We start from the raw sequence: 23,986 nt of genomic DNA, 5'->3' as shown, positions 1-23,986 counted from the left end.
ACTTTAACCATTATTTTATACTTTGGCTATTCAAAAAAAATAGCCAGTATCTGCTATTTTTGAAAAAGAATTGTGCAAATCTTTGAATATATTGTATATATATTTTTAAAGCGAACATTTTTAACTAAAATCTTTGCTTCTGTTGGTCCCTGGAACAAAACATTATGAGATGGGGGTTGGCGGCCAAATACGGATCTTGAGGGTCGTAAAAATCGTCTCTAATGTGGGTCCCTGTCCTGGCATATCTTTTTAAATGAGTGTCCGCTCGCTGAAAAGTGTCAATTTGGAGGTCCTTGACATGAAAAAGTTAAGAACCCCTGGTTTACAGCAGAGACTTGCATAGAGGCTCAATGGGGGGTCAGAAACATTGCTCACGTGGTTCATGTATGCCGGAAATGTCACTTTTCCCCCATTGATTCCAAAGCATTCCGTAAACTTCCGGTTCAGCGCTTTGTCACTATTCACCAATAGACGTGTATGTAGCTAGACCAGGCCCCAAGAAGTAAACGGAGATGACGCGACTCTCCAAAAGAGGGCTCTGGGTTTACGGTACTCACTCATCTCCTCCACCACCTCAGGATCACACTCCTTGTATTTCTCCAGCTCCGTCTTCAGCTGAGTCTGTTCTTCTCTGAGAGCCTGCAACTCCTGCTGGAGCTGCTCCCGCTCAGCCTGCACGCGCACGCACACACACACACACACACACACACACACACACACACACACACACACACACACACACACACACACGCACATGGGGCGGCATAGCCCAGGGGTAGAGAAACCGTTATTAGAGCACGAAGGGTTCGAATCCGGGCTCCCCCTGAGTTAATGTCGAAGGGTCCCTGGGCAAGACTCTGAACCCCACATTGCTCCCGGTGAGCTGGTTGGTGCCTTGCATGGTTTCCTCCGCCACCGGTGTATGAATGTGTGTGTGAATGGGTGAATGTAATGCACAATCTCTGTAAAGCGCTTTGGATAAAAGCGCTATATAAATGCACCATTTACCATTTACCATTTACCACACACACACACACACACACACACACACACACACACACACAAGCATGCATGCACACACACGCACACACAAAGACACCATATTAAAAAGGTTAGTGCCTTTAATAACCAATCTCTTCAGACTCACAATAAACATGTATAAATGCTCACTTATTGACATTTCTCTTTACAAGAGATTTTTAATTCCAGACAGACCTTTCCTCTCCCTGCATGGAGTGTGAGTGAGAGTGAGAGTGAGTGAGTGAGTGAGTGGCCGGCGAATGTGCTTGTGTTCGTGCGTGCGTGCGTGCTTGTGTTTGTGCGTGCGTGCGCGCGCGTGCGTGCGTGCGTGCGTGTGTGTTCTTACAGTATCTTGCCGTCCTGTCTTGGACTTCTCCACAGATTGTTGCAGAGCAGCTTTCTTCTGCTTGGCGTCAGAGTTCTGAAATTTACAGTTCATAATTTACAATATATAATTTACAATTTATAATTTACAATTTATAATTTGCCATTAATAATTTACAATTTAGAAGACGTTCTTAATGCAGAGCGATTTACAGTAAGCAAGGTAAACACAAGGTAATACATCAATCCAGGATCATAGATAAACCAAGAACCTATCATCTGTCTATATATACAGTATAATATCAAAGAAGCAATAATATCTACATCGAAACTACACACACTATATGCCAGGTCTACAAACAAACCTGGCATCTGTCTACAAAGTACATACCGGTAACATGCTATGTAAATTATATTTTAGCCTTTGCATAAACCTGCAAGGTCGTCAAACGCTAGGGCAAGTGCTACGAGATAAGATAGAGTCTGAAGAGGTGAGTCTGAAGAGGTGAGTCTGAAGAGGTGAGTGTTCAGATTAGGGCAGAAGATTAAGTAGTGAGTCTGCAGTTCTAACTGCAACGGGGAGTTTGTTCCACAGTTTCCACAGTTTGGGAGCCAGAAGGGACGTCCCAGTCTGGGACACATGGAGCATCAATCTTTTAGGGAAGGTCCTTCCCTGTGATGTGAGTGAGTGCATTGACACAGTGATGTAATGATTAACCCAGTGAATGGTACGACCGTGTCCTGGTGTTGGCGTCCCTATGCATGGCCATGTCATTGGAGACAGGACGAGTGCCAAAGTGCGTCCGGCTTTCGCCTGTGTCATTATTGTAGGTGGATGTTTTTTCAATTTCTCTATTCAACACTTAGCAAAAATAGCAGATCTACAAGCTCACAACATGCTATAACTATTTTTGAATAGCTAAAAGTGTAAAATATGAAGAAAACAAAAAAACTAAAAAAAAATATATAATAACGCAGAAGACTGCAGCATGCCTGCGGTCTTCGACCAGCCAAAATCTTCATCTTCATCAGATATGGCTATCATGCAGTCATAATTATCTTGTGTTCCCTGTGGTAACTTTTCCCGCGTAAAACCCCAAAAGCCAGAAGGATCGTGAGGCCGCGCTTTCACGGTCTGTACTAATAATGAAAAGTCTAGATCAGTGTTTCTCAACCACTGTGCCTGGGGACCTTTGGTGTGCCCCTGAGAAGGGTCAAGTGTGCCCCTTGAAACTGCTTGAAAGCCAGTATCGTATTTAAACTAGCAGATCTACAAGCACTATTCAAAGTATTTAAACAGCAGATCTACAAGCACACAACGCCTCACGGTGCGAGGCATTGTGTGCTTGTAGATCGGCTGTTTTCACTACTGTTGTGCGACAGCCTTGTATGATGAAGCAGGGCTTTACTTTGCGAAGAAAAGTACACATTTGAAACTTGGAGATACAAGGTTTCTTCCCGAGAGTGATGATATTTACACCCCCGTATTATGTTGGTGTGCCCATGGATTCTTGGGACATGAAAAGTGTGCCCATGCAGAAAAAAGGTTGAGAAACACTGGTCTAGATCAAGCAGGCTTTTGCCCTTCTGCTCCACGGGAGGTTTCTACCAGCTCGCGTTGATTAAGTCCCTTCCCTTTGTACACACCGCCCGTCGCTACTACCGATCAGAAGGCTTAATCACCTGTTTCTGCAGCTCCTCCAGCTTGCGTTTGCGTGCGTGCAGGGCCTTACTGGGGAAGGCCCAGTAGTAGTTAGATGTTCCTACTCTCTCACAGTCCACCATGTTATCATCCACCAGGCTCTGCAGAACGTCCTTCACTGACATGGGAGCTGTGGAGAGAGAGAGAGAGACACACACGCACGCACGCACGCACGCACGCACGCACACACACACACACGCACACACACACACACACACACACACACACACACACACACACACACACACACACACACACACACACACACACACACACACACATACACACTTTAATAATTTTATTTGGATCTACAACAACAATAACTAGGGATGGAAATCGGAATCGGCCAATATAAAAAATCGGCTGGTATGATATCAAACCGGCCGAATCGGTGACCGGCAGGTCACTGACATAAATACCGGTTTTATGCCAATTGTGTCTATGGCACTACACAGCATGATGCTCTGGTCCTGTGACTAAAGTAAACATTAGCAAGTAGCAGCCAGTCTACTTAGTGGCAGCCTACAGAATACGGATGGTGCTGATTACCTTTACAATGTAAGAATATATTCCATAATCCTGTCAATGTCGTCTCTAAAAAGGGGGGAAAAAAGCATGCGTCACCTGCTTTCCTCCTGCCTATTACAGACGGTCATATTAGACTGGATATTGTCTGTGATTTTGGATATTGTACTATTGTGATTGATTTGGCATTAGTGTTCTTCTAGCTCATTGGTACTCAAATTGAAGTATGTCTTGTAGGCCTATACTTGGCCTGAAAAAAAGGGTATTGGAGCAACCCTATTTTCTAGTTCTTAGCTAAAGAAAACGGTATCGGAAAAATTGGTTTTGGCAGATCAGACCTTCATAAAACCGGTGGATCGGTATCGGCCAATAATTTTGCAATCGGTCCATCTCTAACAATAACATGCCAAATCCAAACATTTTTGAAGAGGGTTTCAAATGAAGGCTAAACCAGACACTGTGTGCAGTATGTTTAACACACAGATTAATATGAAATGCAATGATTATACCTATTCCAGATAGAGAGGCTGCAGATCGTTGCAGATCAGCCAACACAGGGATGCTGACAGAACCCTCGCTAAAAACCCCAGCACAAAAATCCACTCGTCCTAGAAAATTCCTCCTCCTGGCCCCTAAACTGTGGAATAAACTCCCTGTCGCAATTAGAACAACAGACTCACTCCCTAGCTTCCGCCGTGGACTTAAGACTCACCTCTTCAGACTCCACCTAAACCCATAGCACTACTGTAACACTCCCCCTTCCCTCAATGACCATACATGAAGCTAGATAGCATTTTTTTTTTTTTACTGATTAGGTGCGTGGTCTACCCATGTTATTGTTTTTTTTTTTCTATTCCTATGCATTTGTTATATTGTTGTTAATGTACTGACATATTATCTGCTTATTATAGTGATGTGTATTACCTGCTTATTGTAAATCGCTTCGGATTAAAAGCGTCTGCTAAATGCCTAAACTGTAAACTAAACTGTAAACTGTTGCAGAGACTGAGCACACATGTGATAAAAGAACCACGTTGGTGAATTTATACTAAAACACCATACAGAGTGGGAAGGGAAATACGTTACAAAAACAAAACGCTTCAACTCAAACTACCGTAGATTAAAAAAAAGAAATCCCTGGATTCAATCTGGACCTCCTCTGAGAATCCATGTTTGTACCCAAGCCAAGACCAATCACCTCCGAAACACTGTGCCCAAACATGGAGCTGTGGCTAACATCTGTGATCCTTCACCAGCTGACACTGACAGACAGAAACCTCTTATCTCCATAGTCTGACCATTAAGATCTGGACGCATCATTACGCATTATTATTTTAAACATAGTTTTAAGTTTTAAGTATTAAAAAATAGCAGATATACAAGCTCACAGCGCGGCACCGAGTGCCGCGCTGTGAGCTTGTAGATCTGCAATTTTTTTTTTTATCACGAACAACTGTGCAAGTCTATGAATATTTTGACCCGATTCTATGAATGTCTTCTAAATCAGTGGTTCTCAAACTTTTTCATGTCAAGGACCCCCAAAATTACATGTATTTGGCCGCAGACCCCCAATCTCAAAATGTGTTGTTCCAGGGACCACCCCAGAAGCAAAGATTTGAGTTACAAATGTTCACTTTTTAAAAGATATATTCAAAGATTTGCAAAAAAAAAGAAATCACTATCTTTTAAAAATAGCAGATATACAAACTCATAGTGGGGCACTCAGTGCTGTGATCTTGTAGATCTGCTTTTTTTTATATAATTGAAGCATAAAATAATGGTTAAAGTGGTTCCAGGTCTTAAGGTCTTTGCACACTGCTTTGCGTTTTTCGGGCCGAATATCAGGGTGAATTTCGGAGCGCGTAAATAAAAAAATCAACCTCACGTTATGTCAATCACGTTTGCACACTGCCGCCCGTTTCGTATTTATTTTCGGACCAGGATTAATTTATTTCCAAATTTCGCAAGTGTCGCCACTGGGTCCTTTGCTCTCTCTCTCTCCTCTCTCTCTTCTTGGCGTGAAAAATGCTTTAGAGGATTTCGGATTTCCAAAATGCAACAAGAAAACGCAGTGCAGTGTGCAACGAGCTTTAATGGGTATATATTTTTTCATAAATCAACTCCCCTACAGGGTCACACAAAAGCATAAAGAGTAGCAGATCTACAAGCTCGAAACGCTGCGAGAGGCGGCGCGTTTTGAGCTTGTTGATCTGCTCCTTTGGCTACTCATGTTTAATCCTGAAAGGTAACGGTTTTGGACATATGAGGTTTCCAGAGACAGACAGAGACTAATACTCGGTTACAAGGACAACGCCAGTTATTCAAAAATGTAACTAAAGTACAGAAGAATTGGCATCAAATATATAGGCTACTTAAAGACGCATTGTGAGCTTGTAGATCTGCTAATTTTGGAATAACCACAGTATAATAACACAGGGTTTAATTGGTTAATGTATGTTTTGTAACAATAATATAAATCTGCAAAGTAACTGCTGTAGAAACTAAAGCTGTCAAATTAAGTAATTGCAGAGGAGTAAAACTAAACAAATCACAAAATCTTGTGTTTGTGATGTTGGAGTAGATGAAAAATGTAAATACTTCAGTAAATGAAATGGTACCTCACAACAGTACATAACGTAACGTAAGATCATTACTTGAGTAAATGTACAGTATTTGGCTTTCCTGCTGTTTTGGTCTATGTACTCATTATATTTATGGAACATGTGGATCATGTTGTAGCAGAGAAATGACAGTCCTCTGTCTGTCTCTCTTCAACACTAAAATACAACAAAGCAAGAAATCTCTCTCTACCTCTCTCCACCTCTTCTCTGTCTGTCTGTCTGTCTGTCTCTGTCTGTATTTCCCCTGTAACTCCCTCTACTTGGGAGTTACTGCGCGGGGGGTGGGGGGTGGGTCTAACGAATATCCAATCAGCGCAGCAGTTGAAACGATTTCAAACGAAGTTCACACGCGACAGGCACACACGCACACATACACACAAACACATGCACACGCTGAGTTCACAAGCTGTTAATGTTGATTACATGTTTCTGGTCGCAGTTCTGTGTGGAAGCAGTCACTGGCACAGACAGAGACACACACACACAAACACATACACCGCGGCCGTGCGTCGCGATCACCGTGTGTCGCGAGCACGATGCGTCGCGATCACTCGCGCGCGGTCACGCACGCTCGTGCACGCTCGCAAAGTCCTTCCCCCGTAAATCATTTAGAATAGGGCACAGCTTCAGACTAAAGCGTGAGCTGAGTCTGAAATCAGGCTAGCTATACCCAGCCCAGATCAGTGGTAGAGGGGGTCCTACACTGGTCCTGCTATACCCAGCCCAGATCAGTGGTGGAGGGGGTCCTACACTGGTCCTGCTATACCCAGCCCAGATCAGTGGTGGAGGGGGTCCTACACTGGTCCTGCTATACCCAGCCCAGATCAGTGGTGGAGGGGGTCCTACACTGGTCCTGCTATACCCAGCCCAGATCAGTGGTGGAGGGGGTCCTACACTGGTCCTGCTATACCCAGCCCAGATCAGTGGTGGAGGGGGTCCTACACTGGTCCTGCTATACCCAGCCCAGATCAGTGGTAGTGGGGGTCCTACACTGGTCCTGCTATACCCAGCCCAGATCAGTGGTAGTGGGGGTCCTACACTGGTCCTGCTATACCCAGCCCAGATCAGTGGTAGAGGGGGTCCTACACTGGTCCTGCTATACCCAGCCCAGATCAGTGGTAGTGGGGGTCCTACACTGGTCCTGCTATACCCAGCCCAGATCAGTGGTAGAGTGGGTCCTACACTGGTCCTGCTATACCCAGCCCAGATCAGTGGTAGAGGGGGTCCTACACTGGTCCTGCTATACCCAGCCCAGATCAGTGGTGGAGGGGGTCCTACACTGGTCCTGCTATACCCAGCCCAGATCAGTGGTAGTGGGGGTCCTACACTGGTCCTGCTATACCCAGCCCAGATCAGTGGTAGAGGGGGTCCTACACTGGTCCTGCTATACCCAGCCCAGATCAGTGGTAGTGGGGGTCCTACACTGGTCCTGCTATACCCAGCCCAGATCAGTGGTAGAGGGGGTCCTACACTGGTCCTGCTATACCCAGCCCAGATCAGTGGTAGAGGGGGTCCTACACTGGTCCTGCTATACCCAGCCCAGATCAGTGGTAGAGGGGGTCCTACACTGTACTGTACTGTGGTCTCACTATAACGACATCACAGTGCAGTCGAGGGCTTTAAAGTTTAAACATCCTCGCTGTCCAAACAGAAACCTTGTATGTCCAAAAGAGCTGTTACTTTTCAGAAACCGGGGAAAAGATACTGTCTGTGTTGTGTTCCACTGGAATAATGTAGTTATAATTCACAAACAAGCTCATGTTAATACTTTTAATTGGTTTTAGAAATGTTATGAAACCCACAAACAGACATATTAACCACCTGAAAGGAGCTAAACCATGCATTTTTCCCCCAAAAATAAATATTTTAGATAAATATTGGCCCTTAATACATTCTTATACAGGTTTAAGCCTAAACAACCACAAAGATATTGAATTTCAACACATTTTATTTGAAAATAGACAATCTATAAGCTCGCATGCATCTGCTATTTTTGAACATTTTAGAAAAATCTCAAAAGATTATTATTATTTGTATTTTTTTAACACAAATCTTCTCTTCTGGGGGTCCCTGTCCGTCACAAAACATGTTTTGAGATGGGGGTCTGCAGCCAAATATACATCAATCAATGTGGGGGTCCTTGTCACGAAAAGGTTTGAGAATCACTGAAGTTATGGCATTAATTCACAATGAAAAACTAAAAACATGAAAAAAGTTGAACGATGGAGGATACAAGGTTTCCCCACCGACGGTGAAGAACATGTGTTTTTAATAAGAGGCACACACACACACACACACACACACACACACACACACACACACACACACACACACACACACACACACACACACACACACACACACACACACACAGGTTTGCAATTACTACTTTGTGGGGACATTACACATATTCTACTATATTTGTGGGGACATTCCATTCATTTTTAACCCTAACCCTAACCCTAACCCTTAACCTTACCCCTAAACACCTTGTGGGACACTAAAATTTGTCCCCACAAGGTTTTTTTTCTCCGATTGTACTATCTTTGTGGGGACATGAGGTCCCCACAAAGTAGTAATTCCCTGTCCACACACACACACACACACACACACACACACACACACACACCAGCCGTTGTGCTGCCTGGTGGGGTAGGGGTGGGGTAGGGGTCCTCTCCCCCCTCCTCTGTGGTACAGCATGTTTTTGTGTGCAGATTTCCTTCATTAAATGTATGTGAGCGTCCATTGTGCATATCTAATGCAGTAGAAGCCATGGTTGTTGTTGTTGCATGGGGTCCAGGCTGGGGAGCCCCAGGGGTCCCTGTCTGAAAGCGTTCCAAGGGAGGGTGGGTCTCCAAATCAGTTTTAACCACTTTTAACTCTAGTTACCACTTCAGCTATTCAACTACAAGATCAAGAGTTTTTGACAGCTGTTGAAAGCTGGGGTCCCACTAGCTTTACTATACAGGAAAGAAATACAAATACATCTGCTTTAAGTAGCATATGAGGGGTCAAACTTGGTTTTCAAATCCATTGCAAGCATTTGTTTTGCATGAAAAACACTCATTGGGCCAAAAACATCCATAGCTGCTTTTCTAGGTCATCACAAACCATTTTTTGTGGGGCCATTTTTAGCCCAAGGAGTGTTTTTCATGCAAAACAAAATACTTGCAATGAATTCAGAATCGTGAATGACTCCTCACATGCCTCTTAAAGCAGATTATAATTGTTTTTCTCCTGTAGGCCTATAGTAAAGTTAATGGGACCCAACTTTCAGCAGCTGTCAAAAATAGCCGTAGGGAAACTGAATTTCAGTCTTTGTGAGATGTGTTACTAAACACCTTTACAAACACATTGGTGAAGAAAGGGTGGTGGAGGGCAATACAGGTTGTCTAATACAGTGGTTCTCAAACATTGTTAATTTCCAAAACTTTTCCAAAACCTTTCCAGAATATTTAACCTAATTTCCAGTACTATATAACAATAATTCAGCTCAATAACAAGTCACTTACCCCTATGCACAATGCCCAAAGAGAGGTAGTGTATGGCAGTGGTTCTCAACCTTTTCAGGCCGTGACCCCCGAAATAATCATATTTTAACTGGGGACCTGGCACCCTGACGAGCACTAAGAGTTGAGGCATTTTGTATAACACGTTTCTATTGTGAAAATAGCAGATCTACATGCTCAAAACGCCTCTTGTGAGCATGTAGATCGGCTATTTTCACAATTTCTGCCTCTAATATTTGACAATTTGGCCATGTTTAATTTGTCATTTCAGAGGTATTAACAAAATCAATAACCAAAGACAATGCATGGCTATTTTTTCCAGGACCTTCCAGGACCCTTGATCAATTCCAAAACTTTTCCAGTACTGGAAAAATATTTTTCTAATTTCAAAATATTTCCAGGAATTTTATGACCGTGGGAACCCTGACCATAAGAGAAGATCAAGAAATGTCTAGTAAATAATGTTTAATAATTTGTTCAAGCTGTTTGAAATGTAAAAGAAATTGCAGATCTACAAGCTCACAACGCATCCCAATCGCCTTTATTTTCCTTTCTGAAAACTACAAATTGATGATGCTTGTCCAAAAACTAATTTCACCCACTTCTTTGCTTCCTCTACACCCCTGTGATAAAGATGATTCCGATTGTCCTTAAATACATCACAGGCAGATGTGTCCCAGTCACGGTCACTGGTTTTAAGCGAGGGTTAGCATTTAAGCCAAGAACGCATTATTTTATGCTTTAAGTATTGAAAAATGGCAGATCTACACACTTGTAGATCTGCCATTTTTTTTTTTTTTTTTATCTTGAAAATCTGTGCAAGTCTTTGAATATTTTGACGTGACGGATCTATCTACGGATTTTTTTAAAACCTATGTTTCTAGGTCAGCGGTTCTCAAACTCTTTCATGTCAAGGACCTCCAAAATGATATGTATTTGGCCACAGACCCCCATCTCAAAATATGTTGTTCCAGGGACCTGTCAGAAGCAAATATTTGAGTTACCGTATTTCGCCATAAAAATACATATATTCAAAGATTTGCACACATTTTCACAACTTTTCAACAATAGCAGATCTACAAGCTCAGAGAGCGCCGAGCGCAGCATTTAAAACATTCCCCAGCATGATGAGATACTGCTGGCAGGACAGACCATGTTCAGACGGAACTTTATTTTTTCTTCTGGCCCAGGAAGGTTCCATAGCAGAGCTGCAGACGTGTCCCCATATTGCCCATAATGGTTCTAACAGCAGCAGAACACGTCACGTTACGTCGTACAGGGAAAATGTAACAGCACTGCTGGACCCCAGAGATGGAGAACATGACACTGACTGACTGACTGATGACTGGCTGACTGACTGTACTGTAACAGTTGGGACACAAGTTTGATCCCTACTCAAGAAATCTCTGTATATAATACTGCACAGATTATGATTTATACTTAACTCACTTACTGCCGGGCGCCGCAAGGTGCCGCTAGAGTGCCAGGCATTCTCCCGTTGACTTTCACTATCACATCCGGGTCCCCAGCCTGAGCTGGCCTGGCTTTACACTGCATTGAGTGCTATGCTAGCGAGCTGGAGGAAGTTAGCTTTCAGTTAGCAATCGGCTCTGTAATTTTTTAGAAGACCGATCTAAAGTTATTCAGCCGCCAAAAAAACGTTTCTGCTGGCCTCGGAACACAATCCGGAGATAATCCGCTGTAAAGATGTGTTTTTCTATTGGAGTGGGCGGCGTGGCGCGGCCTTTTTTTCCCATTACGAGCCATGTAAACAGAATCGCGGCCTTGTGCTTGGATGGAAAATTCGACCGGGGCTACGTTGAGGCCTCCGATTATTTAATTCATTTTACTAAAGGAACCTAAAAAAAATCGGTTTTGGCAATCCTTAATACGTCTTGCTGAATCAGCGTTTTTTTGGGGGGGCTCTAAACTTTTTTCTAAACCATTTTCAATGGAATAAATCATCGGGACAAGTAGAATGACTCGTTGTGAAGCGGTGGAGGAGCCAGGACCACCCACGTCGCTACTAGCAGCTCAGGGTAAGCGAAATAGATTAAAAAATTAGTATGGGAATGGAAAAAAGAACCGAGATTATTAGGTTTTAGCACAGAATGAGTTAATATCATACAGTTGATAGGTTCTTTCTTGGTGTACTATTTCTATTCATTTGATGCATTACCTTGTGCTGTCCTTGCTTACTGTACATTACCTTGTGCTGTCCTTGCTTACTGTACATTACCTTGTGCTGTCCTTGCTTACTGTAAGTTGGATTAAGAGTGTCTGCTAAATGCCTAAAATGTCACTAGTATTTATTCAGACTATAATCTTTTTGGTCAAATAAAAAAAAATGCTCTACTTGGTCGTATACTACAGCATGGCACATAAATAGCCCTAAAGCATAATTCCCACCGGACGTGATAAAAGACAACTACAGTATAACGATAATGTCGGCGTTCACATCAATTAAGGCGGCTTTATCGCTGTGGTGTGGACGGTGCCATCCTCTTCTACTGAAAATGATATTTTGTATCTTTATCATTATCATTATCATTATCGCGCCCAGTGGGAAAGGGCCTTCACCCTGAAAGTACAGGCTCACAATGCGTTGAAATGCATTGTGAGCTTGTAGGTTATTTTCACAATCTGATGTAAGAATTTTAAAGTGAAAGTGGTTAAGTGAGTCTGTGGGTTTTATTGCGAACGTAGGTCGCATTTACTACCAAAACCTCCACCAGCTGTCTGTCAGTGAGTCAGTCAGTCAGTCAGTCCGTCAAACTTTTGCCCTGCTCATATCTCCACAACCGTTGCCCCCATCCATGCCAAATTTTGCACACACACTCCTTGACTGCCAAACTACAACCTCCAAGGACCCCCGGGGACCCCCAGGTCCCTGGGGAACCCCCAGATGTAAAAAATGACCAAATGTGCTCACACGTCACACGTCACACTTTTTCCCTGCTTATATCTCCGCACCCGTTGACCCGATCCATGCCAGATTTTACACACACACTCCTTGCCTGCCAAACTACAACCACCAAGGACCCGTCCCTGGGGGACCCCCAGATGTAAAAAATGACCAAATGTGCAAAAATGACCAAATGACCACCCCAACGGGGCTGCTCACGGGGAATTCCCGGGGATCACCGACTCCTGGTGCTCCAGAACGGATGCAAAAGTGGTGGCGCCCCCAGTGGAGGACCCCCTGCCACTGCAGCGCACATAAAATGCCGTAACTCGGGCTAGGAGCGTCCGGGAGAGCCGGGGCCGGTACCTATTCGTCCGCCAAGGCAACGCGGAGACCCCACTCCTCATTTCTCACATGGCCCTATTCTAGCGCCACCTTCAGGCCGATTTTTAAAACACATTTTTGGTCACTGCTCCTACAGTTTTTGCCCTAAAATCACGAATATCACTACACAGCATGTCTACACTCATGTCATCAACATGGATCAGGAAGATTTTGGAAAAACACATTTTTGCCCTATTTGTGGAGATAAGCCACCTACGGTCGCTTATCTCCCGATTAGGGAGTCTTACTGGTAAATATAAATATTGAACCCATGAAAAGTATTAACAAGAGCTTGGGACTAAATACTAACTACCTTGTATCCATTGGAACAGAGGCAATGTTTTGCTTATTTCCTGAAATGTGACAGTTTGAACACATTGTGCAAGGTTTACACCTGACAGCGGCGGGGTGTGTTAAGGATGGGACGCTAAGCGACATTATCGTTTATCGTGCACGATTTATCATATCGTGGAGATTTAATTTATTGTGATATCGTCCTCTGTCATGCACTGGGATCAATTCACCTTTATTTGCCGAGCTGCATATCCCATACCATTCAAACCCTACAAAAATGTACTTACAATATACGTACTTGATATAGTCTTTTTTCACTCTCTACCAAATCTCTTTGCCAAAAAATATCCGATCTACAAGCTCACAACGCGTCGAAACGCTTGAAGATCTGCTATTTTTTGGCAAATGTTCCGCCCCAGGATAATGGATGTTGGGTATATTTTGATTATCGCGATAATATCGTAACTAGTGATTTCTTTGGTCACAATAATCATGATATGAAATGTTCATATCGTCTCATCCCTAGGTGTGTGTGCGTGCGTGTGATCATGCGTGTGTGCGTGTGTGTGTGGTATATGTATAAATGTGATTTCAGTCATGAAGTGACAGAAGTAGCCTCGTACCCGCCCTCTTCCGGAAACCATTTCTACTGGATGACGGAAGTTGGTCGTTTACTAGGCTATGACAGAAGTGATGGATCACAGTTCTACAGAATCAATACTCACTGATTCCTTTAGACTTGGGGGCGATTTTCTCAATGTCCTTCAACTGGAAAACATCTTTCTACAGAGGATGGAAGGAAATCAAGGGAGGGAGGAAGGAAGAATTAATTAACTAACAGTGGGATCGATATGGGGATTGAAATCGATAAAGATTTTATCATGATTTATGATTGTCATCCGTGCTCTGTAAAAACCCACCGTCTCAAAGAAGATCTCCATCATTCGACTCCTCTTCTCCTCCAGACTCAGTCCTTTCTTCTTCGACTAGAAAGACGAACAAAAAATAAATACAATTTTAAACATAAAACACAGAAAACCCAGCCAACATTAAATAATAAATACTCTGTTTATAGAAAAAACAGCTTCTATAGCTGCTCAGAAGGAATAGAGCTTTCTGCCCAGCCGGATCTTTATGGAGGACTTAAAGTTAGTGTAACGATAGATTTTAACAGCGACATGAGACGCATCACGATACATGGTTGACGATACGATACATGGACATACATGGACGATATTGATGCGATTCAATGATTTAAAATCGATACCATAAGAAGAATAGAGCAAAAAATTTAAATCTGTGTGAAACGTGCAGGATTTTTAAGGGAAATATACTCAAGTATAAAGTACAATACCACAAAACTGTAGGCCTACTTGCCACAGTACAGTACTCGAGTAAATGTACTTAGCTATGTACACAGGTACTATAGCTTAGCTATATCAAGATATTATAACTGTGTGTGTGTGTGTGTGTGTGTGTGTGTGTGTGTGTGTGTGTGTGTGTGTGTGTGTGTGTGTGTGTGTGTGTGTGTGTGTTTTGTTACTTAAACATTGTGTAACATACACAATATAAGTTCACAATGTTGTTTAAAGTCCTAAGGTTCTTCTCGGTCCTACAACGTTATTATTAGCAAGGGCTGACCAGTGGAGAGATGCATTTTATATAATATACAACTAATGTAATATCTATTACTGCCTGTGTTGTCACCACTATCCACAACATGTTCTATTATTTTACTTACCATTATGACAACGTTTTCCTCTCAAACAAGAAGCCACCAATGTCCAGGGAAATATGTCGTGAAAAGACACTGTGTAGTTAATAAATGATTCAACCTACTGACAGTAAACACTGTATTTATAATAACTTTATGATATCACAGTGTGTTCATGTTTACATGTTGACAGGAAGCGGATGGAGGATGAATGAATTTCCCGCGGAACACTGGTCAGTGTTTCTGTCAAAGATGGTGGAGACGTGAAAACATAAGCAACTCTCAAATATTGTGTAGACCCACACATCAAATTACATTGCAGATTTGCAGTGAATGATATAAACTATATTATTATATGGCTATATGTTAAATGATCATATAATTATTTAATTAAGTTATTCTGTGGTTGTTGTGATATTAATATCCCTCATGATCCACAACATTTTCACATAACAATAACATGTAGAATCTGTACAGTGTTCACCATCTTTGATGTGATTAATTTTCACCATGCTCTGATGCCCCCTGCTGTCTGCTGTGTGAAACTGCATCTAATACTTTATGCTGTTCAGAGAGAAAGAGGTAAAGTATGTGTAGTAATGATAATGTTGGAATGAGTTAAAGGAGTAGTTCACCCCCAATTAATGACTTTTTTTTCTCCTATTGATTACACACCATAGAGACTTGAGTTCAATAATGTGTTTGTATTTGTCGCATTCCTATGACAAAAACAATCTGTAAATTTATAGTAAATTTACCCCATCAATTCCGGAATGCAAACAGCAGATCTACAAGCTCACAAGCATCGCTTCGCGCCACGTTGTGAGCTTGTAGATCGGCTATTTTCACTACTTCTTAAACATTTGTTTTCCAAATGACAGAATTTCTTAGATTTATTTTATTTATTAATGAAATTATTTCGAAAAATATTAAATAATAATAATGATCATGTCCGCGACCCACAAATGGGTCCCAAGTTCCAACCCAGTGTTTGGGAACCAGTGGAGCCATCTAAAAAAAAAAAAACTTTATTTTTATGGCATACAGTTCAAAATAGCCTATTACAATATTACACAAGACCACTCAAAACAATGATTTATAATACAGATGTGTCAACCTTCTGAAGTCAGAGTTGCTTGAAGTCCAGTGGGAAGTTTCTGCAGTCTTGATGATGGGTTGCTAAACTTGCTATGGCATCTGCATGCTTTTTAGATGGCTCTGTACATACAATATAACCATATGATACAGCATATAAAATGGTAAATGGTGCATTTATATAGCGCTTTTATCCAAGGCGCTTTACATAGATTGTGCATTACATTCACCCATTCACACACACAACCGATGGCAGAGGAAACCATGCAAGGCACCAACCTGCTCACCGGGAGCAATTAGGGGTTCAGAGTCTTGCTTAAGGACTCTTCGACATTAACTATCAGGGGGAGCCCGGATTCGAACTGGGAACCCTTCGGGAACCCTTCGTGCTCTAATAACGGTTCCTCTACCCCTAAGCCTCCTATATATAAATTTAATGTCAAGTAGGCCTCCCTTTTAATTTTGTCCGTGGACCCTCATCTAAAAGTCATTAAACTGGACCCCAGCTGGGGTCTCCCTCAAGGATCCCTGGGGGTCCCCAGACCCCACTTTGAGAAAACATAGCATATACAGTACATGGTAGTGAGTAGCCTACACTGTAGCTGCATTTCCTTCACTTCAACCCGATGTTTGATTTATTTAAATTAGAAATTTGATTTGAGGATAAACCCCTTGAGATGCATCAGCTCGTCTTGCAGGGAGTCCTGTGATCCTCAGTTGATGATAGACACTTTTATGGTAAACACTTAAAAATTGTGATCCTGAAACTATGTTACAAACTACATTCAAGTTGTGATGATATCACTTCGAAAACGGTGGGAAATAAGTGTTTCAATCAGCACAGGAGCAACAGACACAGTGGTATTTCCTATGGGCACTTTAATTCCATTTGGCATCACAGAATATTAAACATGACACAGGAAATCAGGAGAACATGACACAGGAAATCAGGAGAACATGACACAGGGCAAACAGCAGGAATGTGAACACAGTGGACGACTGGCTTCAAAAGGAAAAGCAACATGATACGTTTTTTAAATGGAAACTGTGGTGTAAACGACACAAACAAATCAAACGATTTAAGGTTGATGTGAATGATTATATACTCGACTATTCGACTTTCCATGTCTTCACTGTCGAGCAGAAACCTTGTATCTTTTTTTTTTTACTTTTTACGTTTTATATTAATGAATGCCCTACTTTGTCACAAAAGTAGCAATTTTTTAAGCTATTTAAAAAATAAGTAAATAAGTTGAGTTAAAATGAAAGTTGTTAAAGCTCTCTGTCTGTGGGTTTTTTAAATATTCAAACAACTAAAAATATTGTGACTAATATAATCAAATCCATGTGAAGATATACGGTAACTTGTTTTGTGAACAAAACTGAGCCCCTCCTGTGTCACACAGGAGTAATGGAAAATAGCAATATGGTTATTAGCAAGTGTCCCTGTAGACGTAATGTCACTCTTTTCTGTGACTAAATAATAATATTGGATCCACTGGAACAACGTTGTCTTCTTTTTCTTCTTCTTCTTCTTCTGAAAAGTCTCAGGAAATATTACATATATGACATACAAGGTTTCCCCCTGACAGTGAGGATATGTTTGTTTAGGAGCCTAGATAACTGAGATTGAACTAAATTACTGTACATCTGTTAGCAGAGGATGGGTTTGACAAACTACCGTACCATCGGTGTTCAGCTGAAGATCATATTCTATAGTTCAGTTTTTTTAATTTGTTCCATTGAGTGGTCTTCAACATTATTTTCAGGCCAAGGACCCCTTAGCTGAGAGAGAAGCAGGGACCCCCACCACTACATTGCATTAAAAAAAAAGAAATGTTGCAGATTAGATCTCACACAGGTAGCTTCATAGACTTGTTTGACAGTACTGTATCAGTGTTGTGTAAATTCATTATTTTTAAATAGAATGTTAGTTTTTATGTTTTTATTCTCTATGCTTTTGATAGGACTAAAACAATAGATAGGCTCCGTTCTTTTCTATTTAAGTTGATAGTGTTTGTAAACATCAGAGTAAAACACTCATTTTAATTTACAAATTGCATATTTTCAATCTACAGATCAAACTCTTCAAGATTGCATGGAAACCTAATGTATTTATACGTTAAAATTAATCATGTGTTGGACCGATTAATGAACACACGCACACGCACACACACACACACACACACACACACACACACACACACACACACACACACACACACACACACACACACACACACACAGTGTTGGAAAAAAACAAAGCTTACTATTTTCTTACAACAACTCAAATTAACACATTATAAATCATGTGTGTGGGTGATTTCTACTGCATATGGTAGCCTACAGTAGGATTGCCTATTCAAGTGGTTCTCAAAGGGGGGTCCAGGGACCCCCAGGGATCCTTGAGGGGGTTCCAAAACTCTGAGAGCGTACAGATGGAACCAAATGGACCCGGGAATGCTCTCAGAGTTATGGGGGTCCTTGAAATCAAATGTTTGAGAACCACTGGTCTTCATACAGGTGGTGTTCAAACAGCAACCTCTAGAAATTCAGTGAAAACATCTCAGAATCTAAAAGGGTATTTTTCTTCTAGTGAACTCATTTATCTAAAGATCACAGCAGTCTTATTTATATGTGACGTTTAACGGCATGCATAGAAATATCGAGTCATGCTTTGACATTTCTATTTTAGTAAGAGCCCGACCGATATTGTTGATATGGCCAATATATATCTATATCGCCCATATTGTTAGACTTTTTTGATTACTTTGTTATCGGCAATTATCATTACAGCCGATGCGTTTTACCTTTTACATTTCTGACAGTTGTAAAAGTTTTCATTTATATCTGTTTGCCACTTAAATCCCACCATCCGTTTTGTGGCGGAAAAGCTTTCGCAGAAAATAGCAGGCCGACACATTGTGATCTTGTAGACCTGCTATTTTCATCAAAAGCTTTCCCCACGATAATACATAAAACTTGAATGGCTCCAGCCAATAGACCCGCCCACTCTCTGAGTGGACTTCTGAAGGCTAACATAAAACAGACACTAGCATAGAGCAAGTTTTTCAAATTGATGTGAAGATTTACCACTTTTTTTCTTTCCGTTTTTTTTCATCCCTTTCTTTTCTTTCTTTTACATTTTCTTTTATACCAAATATCAGTCAAAATATCTCCAAAATCACACGTGCCATCGGTCGGCCTACGGTTGATAACACTGAACTTATTTACAGTGAGGACTGTAATTATTGTATTAATGAAGTTATGATTTCTCAATTCATCTTCTTTGGACATTTTGAAACTTTGTGATGTTTTCACTTTGTTTCCAATCTCAGACCGACGCACACGCACACGCACACGCACACACACACACACACACTAAAAACCTGTCAATATTAATTCATTTATACAATATCATTATTTTCCAGTCTTTTTTTTCATACATCACAACAAACAAGTCAAAACATATCAAAGCTGCAACATAACGTGATATTCACGTTTCATTCTTTAAAATCCCGATCCTTCAAATAAAATGGAATGTAGGCCTAGTTTCACTGAGAGAAACAGGCTGAATATGTGTTTTAATAGAGATGCACGATATCGAAATTTTGTCTCATATCCGATATATATCTCACACATTATTATATAATATATTTATATTCAGTTAATTGCTGAATTTTACAATGCCGTTAACGATCACATTCATATTACGTCAATATCAATGACATTTCTGTGAAATATTGGTGAAAAGATTTCGGTAAATATCACCGAAAGAATATCGGAATTATTTACGATACCGATATTGCATCAGCAGAGGGTGACAACGGATGTAAAACCTTTGTTGAGATCGTGGATGAGAGTCCCCAGTGAGAGTGGGCGGAGTCTTGAAGAAGTGGGAGGAGTCTTGAAGGAGGTGAAAACAAGACGCTACAATGATGGCACGATGGAGGGAGGAACGAGTGAATGAATGAATGAAAGGATGAGTGCAAATCCGCCAACTAGTCCACACAGTGTGTGTGCGTGAGTTCGTGCATTTGTGTGTGTGTGTGACGTCTCTCTCTCTCTGTGTGTGTGTGTGTGTGTGTGTGTGTGTGTGTGTGTGTGTATGTGTGTGTGTGTGTGTGACGTCTCTCTCTGTGTGTGTGTGTGTGTGTGTGTGTGTGTGTGTGTGTGTGTGTGTGTGTGTGTGTGTGTGTGTGTGTGTGTGTGTGTGTGTGTGTGTGCGCGCGCGCGGGCATGTGTTAATATGTACATGATGTTTGCATGTGTCAAAGCCAACCCGTTCTCACTCCGAAGGTGTCACATTTTGCCGCTCTGTCAGTAGCCTTGAAACGTCAACTTTTGACATGACCGGACGCCATCGCATGCATGTTGACCAAACTATGCCTAAACCTAACCTTAACCTTAATCCTAACCCTAACCACACAAAAAACTATGCAGTGAGAGATTGTAACACGGGAGGTTGAGGTTACTAGTCAAGTGTTGTTCGACTTGTTTCCAGGTAAGCCACTGAGGAAAGCTGTCCAAACCCTCGATTCCTCGCATAGCCAGACAATATCACTGTGTGGATATTAACCCATTTAGAAATAAATGAATGCTTTAACTATTGAAAAATAGCAGATATACAAGTTCACAGAGCTTGTAGATCTGCTATTTTTGAAAAATCGTGAAAATATGTGCACATTTTCAATATGTTTTTCAAAGCTCAAATCTCTGCTCCTGGGGGGTCCCTGGAACAACATATTTTGAGATGGGGGTCTGCGGCCAAATAAATGTAATTTTGGGGGTCTTTGACATGAAAAAGTTTGAGAACCACTGATTTAGAGGAAGGATTTAGAAGTCGGGTCAAAGATATTCAATGACTTGCACACATTTTCACGATTCTTTAAAAATATCAGATCTACAAGCTCGCAGTGCGCTGTGAGCTTGTATATCTGCTATTTTTCAATAGTTAAAGCATAAAATGATGGTTAAAGTGTTTCAAATCTAATGCGACTCGGGCACGTTCCAGGGCTTTGAGTTTTAATCAGCCAATGCAAGATTGGCAGATTTGTCTGGTTATGCGAGGCTACGCCTATCTGTGAGAATGTGTTGGTCAAAGTGTGCATGTATGTATGTATGTACAGTGTATGCATCGTATCTATGTATGTATATACATTATGTACAGGTCATGTTTTTGCTACTGCAGGTAGCGGTAGACTTTGAAGCAGTGGTTTCCAGAGTCAGCCACCACCACATGTCCATCAGAGGTCAGGGCCAGGCCCTGGGGGCCGTACAGGGGGTCCGCCGACGTGTTGATGTAGGACAGGAAGGACCCGCTGCCATCGAACACCTGACGGAGAGAGAGACAGAGACAGAGAGAGAGAGAGAGAGAGAGAGAGAGAGAGAGAGACAGAGACAGAGAGAGACGCTCTCTTGGTCAGTAGAACCATAACTCAACATTTTCAGTGGGCGAGTTCCCTTAAAAAAATATAACAAAACATAAAGTATGCAAAAAGAATGTTTTGTTGTTGAATTAAGTGTAAAAAAAACCTCTATATTCTCTATAGTCATCATGCCACAATGTCTGAGGAACCATATACTGTACATAGATACTGTGAATATGAATATGAAGAATCAACTGATGTCAAGAAAACGCTGATGTTACTGCCACCGAATTAGTTACATTTTTGCCACAAACAGACCGTATCAAATATGAGTGAATGACTATGGTAAACCATACAGAGTCACCTCCCCGACAATATCACAGAGACAGTTTGTTTAATTTTGGACCACAATGCTTATGAGACGGTTTTAAGATGACCCAGTGTTATTCTCCATTCCGTGACCCAGGGGATGAACGAGTGACGTCAGGACCTCGCTGCTATAGATCCCAGGCTATGGTTGAAGTGGTTCTGTAAACGTGTCCTAACCTGTATACGACTGTTGCCCCAGTCTTTAATGTAAACATTGTACGGTACGGCATGTGTGTTCCCACCTGTATATGACTTTTGCCCCAGTCTTTAATGTAAACATATAGATAAAAGCGCTGCTTGGGTCCGTGAGTGATATACTGTAGAACAAACTGTAAACAGGTGCTCTTTAGAGAGGGTATAATAATTAGGACAAAACATCTAGTTCCATTCTGTTGTAGAGGTATCAAAAAAGTGTGATGATGAGGTGGGGAACTTAGAAATGTAATTTATAATGTAAACATGTAATGTATGATATGGTACATATTCCTACCTGTATACGACTGTTGCCCCAGTCGGCTACGATGATGTTCCCGTTGACGTCCACGGCCACGCCGGTGGGAGCGTTGAACTGTCCGTTGCCCTCTCCGTTAGAACCAAACTTCAACAGGAACTCTCCCTCTGTGTTGAACACCTGGTGGAAGATAAGAGAACGTTAGAACTCTGTGTTGAACACCTGTTAGAAGATAAGAGAACGTTAGAACTCTGTGTTGAACACCTGTTAGAAGATAAGAGAACATTAGAACTCTGTGTTGAACACCTGTTAGAAGATAAGAGAACATTAAGCCTCTCTCAGAGTCCATGGTGAAGAGCTATTCACTTCACCGCGTTGTAGTTTCCTAGCTATCACCTAGGCTTTGTTATGTATTTTTAGGTGATAGCTAGAAAACTACACCGCAGTGAAGTGAATAGCTCTTCACATCTCGAGGGGTTATTCCCAATACAATAATTTCAATCATCAATTGCATTACATGTTTAGCTAAAATAGTAGACTCTATGAGTATCTCCTGATGTAACGTGTTGTGAGTTTTCTTTTTTCGCTATTTTCGAAATAGGGCTTATATAGGAACACTTTTCAATCTTACGTTCATAATATAATTGGAAAATTAGCCAGGAAAATAGCCTTTCATATGATTGGAAAATATATCTACAATTTACAATTGTTAATCCAGAGCTATTTACAGTAAACTAGGACAACACAAGGTATCTAAAAGCTTGCAGACGGCTATCTACTAACATACTTCCGAAGCCATGCTGGCTTCTATGGAATTCAAATGACTGAAATCAGTCTTAGCGACAGAGAACTTTCATCCATGTGAACGATAATGAACTAACCTGTTGGAGCAGCAGAGCATGAACTGCTCTTTGAACATCAATCATGCAATACCTCTTGTCAACCAGTAGGTGTCCTTCCAGCCCACAGGGTGTAACATTCAAACTACACCCACCAGTTATGTTAGTTATATTAGAAACGTTTTATTAACTAAAAACAGTTACTTTGACCACCATTGCTCTTATCAGCACAACACAGGACTGGGTCTGAAGGCAGCGTAACTGCTAGTTCAGTATAGATACCTCTATACATGTGCCCTGTTTATTCATTGAACATGTTTTGCCCACAACACAATTCTGCATTGAACAATAAACAAAATGTTTCAGTGACAGACAGACAGACAGACAGACAGACAGACAGACAGACAGACAGACAGACAGACAGACAGACAGACAGACAGACAGACAGACAGACAGACAGACAGACATTACCTTGACAGAGTGGTTGTGGAAGTCAGTGATAATTATTTCGTTGTTGTGGTTGACAGCAGCAAAGTGAGGCCCTAAAAGACAGGAGCAACAGAATAACAGAAACAAGTCATTTTTGGGGGTGAACGACTCCTTAAATGTTTAATTCATAATGTATTTGTGTTAGTTTGGGTCCCGGGACGGTCCCTTCCTAGGAAAGAAGTGTGGTCAAAAGTACACAATATTGCTCTTTGAGATGCATTAAGTTAGTAAGTATAGCCTGGGGAGCCAACTGTTCCCTAGCCTCGTGGCCCAGCTCTGACCTGTAGCGCACTGGAAGTCATAAGCTTCCAAAAACACAAAAACAAATAACTCCAGTAAAGTAGATACCCCCCCCACAAAATATGTACTCAAGTAC

The 23,986-nt window shown here is 41.6% G+C and overlaps 2 protein-coding genes across 2 annotated transcripts in view; both read right to left on the bottom strand.

Moving 5' to 3' along the window:
- The window catches only part of mnd1 (meiotic nuclear divisions 1 homolog), a gene marked incomplete at its 3' end in the record, with an annotated part of 88,423 nt that extends 73,275 nt beyond the window's left edge, over positions 1-15,148 (bottom strand). The window contains exons 1-6 of the mRNA XM_080721550.1: positions 15,026-15,148; positions 14,205-14,270; positions 14,010-14,067; positions 3,028-3,176; positions 1,367-1,441; positions 558-672 (exon numbers count right to left, since the gene is read on the bottom strand). Of these exons, the coding sequence (XP_080577676.1) occupies positions 558-672; positions 1,367-1,441; positions 3,028-3,176; positions 14,010-14,067; positions 14,205-14,270; positions 15,026-15,028 (466 nt within the window). The 5' untranslated portion in view covers positions 15,029-15,148. The remainder of the gene's footprint in view (positions 1-557; positions 673-1,366; positions 1,442-3,027; positions 3,177-14,009; positions 14,068-14,204; positions 14,271-15,025) is intronic.
- Positions 15,149-19,203: 4,055 nt separating this feature from the next.
- trim2a (tripartite motif containing 2a) overlaps positions 19,204-23,986 on the bottom strand; it is a 100,362-nt gene continuing 95,579 nt past the window's right edge. Inside the window, 3 exon segments of the mRNA XM_080722285.1 lie at positions 19,204-21,428; positions 22,322-22,462; positions 23,593-23,663. Coding sequence (XP_080578411.1) covers positions 21,276-21,428; positions 22,322-22,462; positions 23,593-23,663 — 365 coding nt within the window. The 3' untranslated portion in view covers positions 19,204-21,275.

Source organism: Nannobrachium achirus (assembly GCF_963921795.1).
Source record: "Nannobrachium achirus genome assembly, chromosome: 3".
In the NCBI taxonomy this organism is placed as follows: Eukaryota; Metazoa; Chordata; class Actinopteri; order Myctophiformes; family Myctophidae; genus Nannobrachium; species Nannobrachium achirus.
Note: the sequence above shows the minus strand (reverse complement) of the source record. Positions and strands in the feature narration are given on the sequence as shown.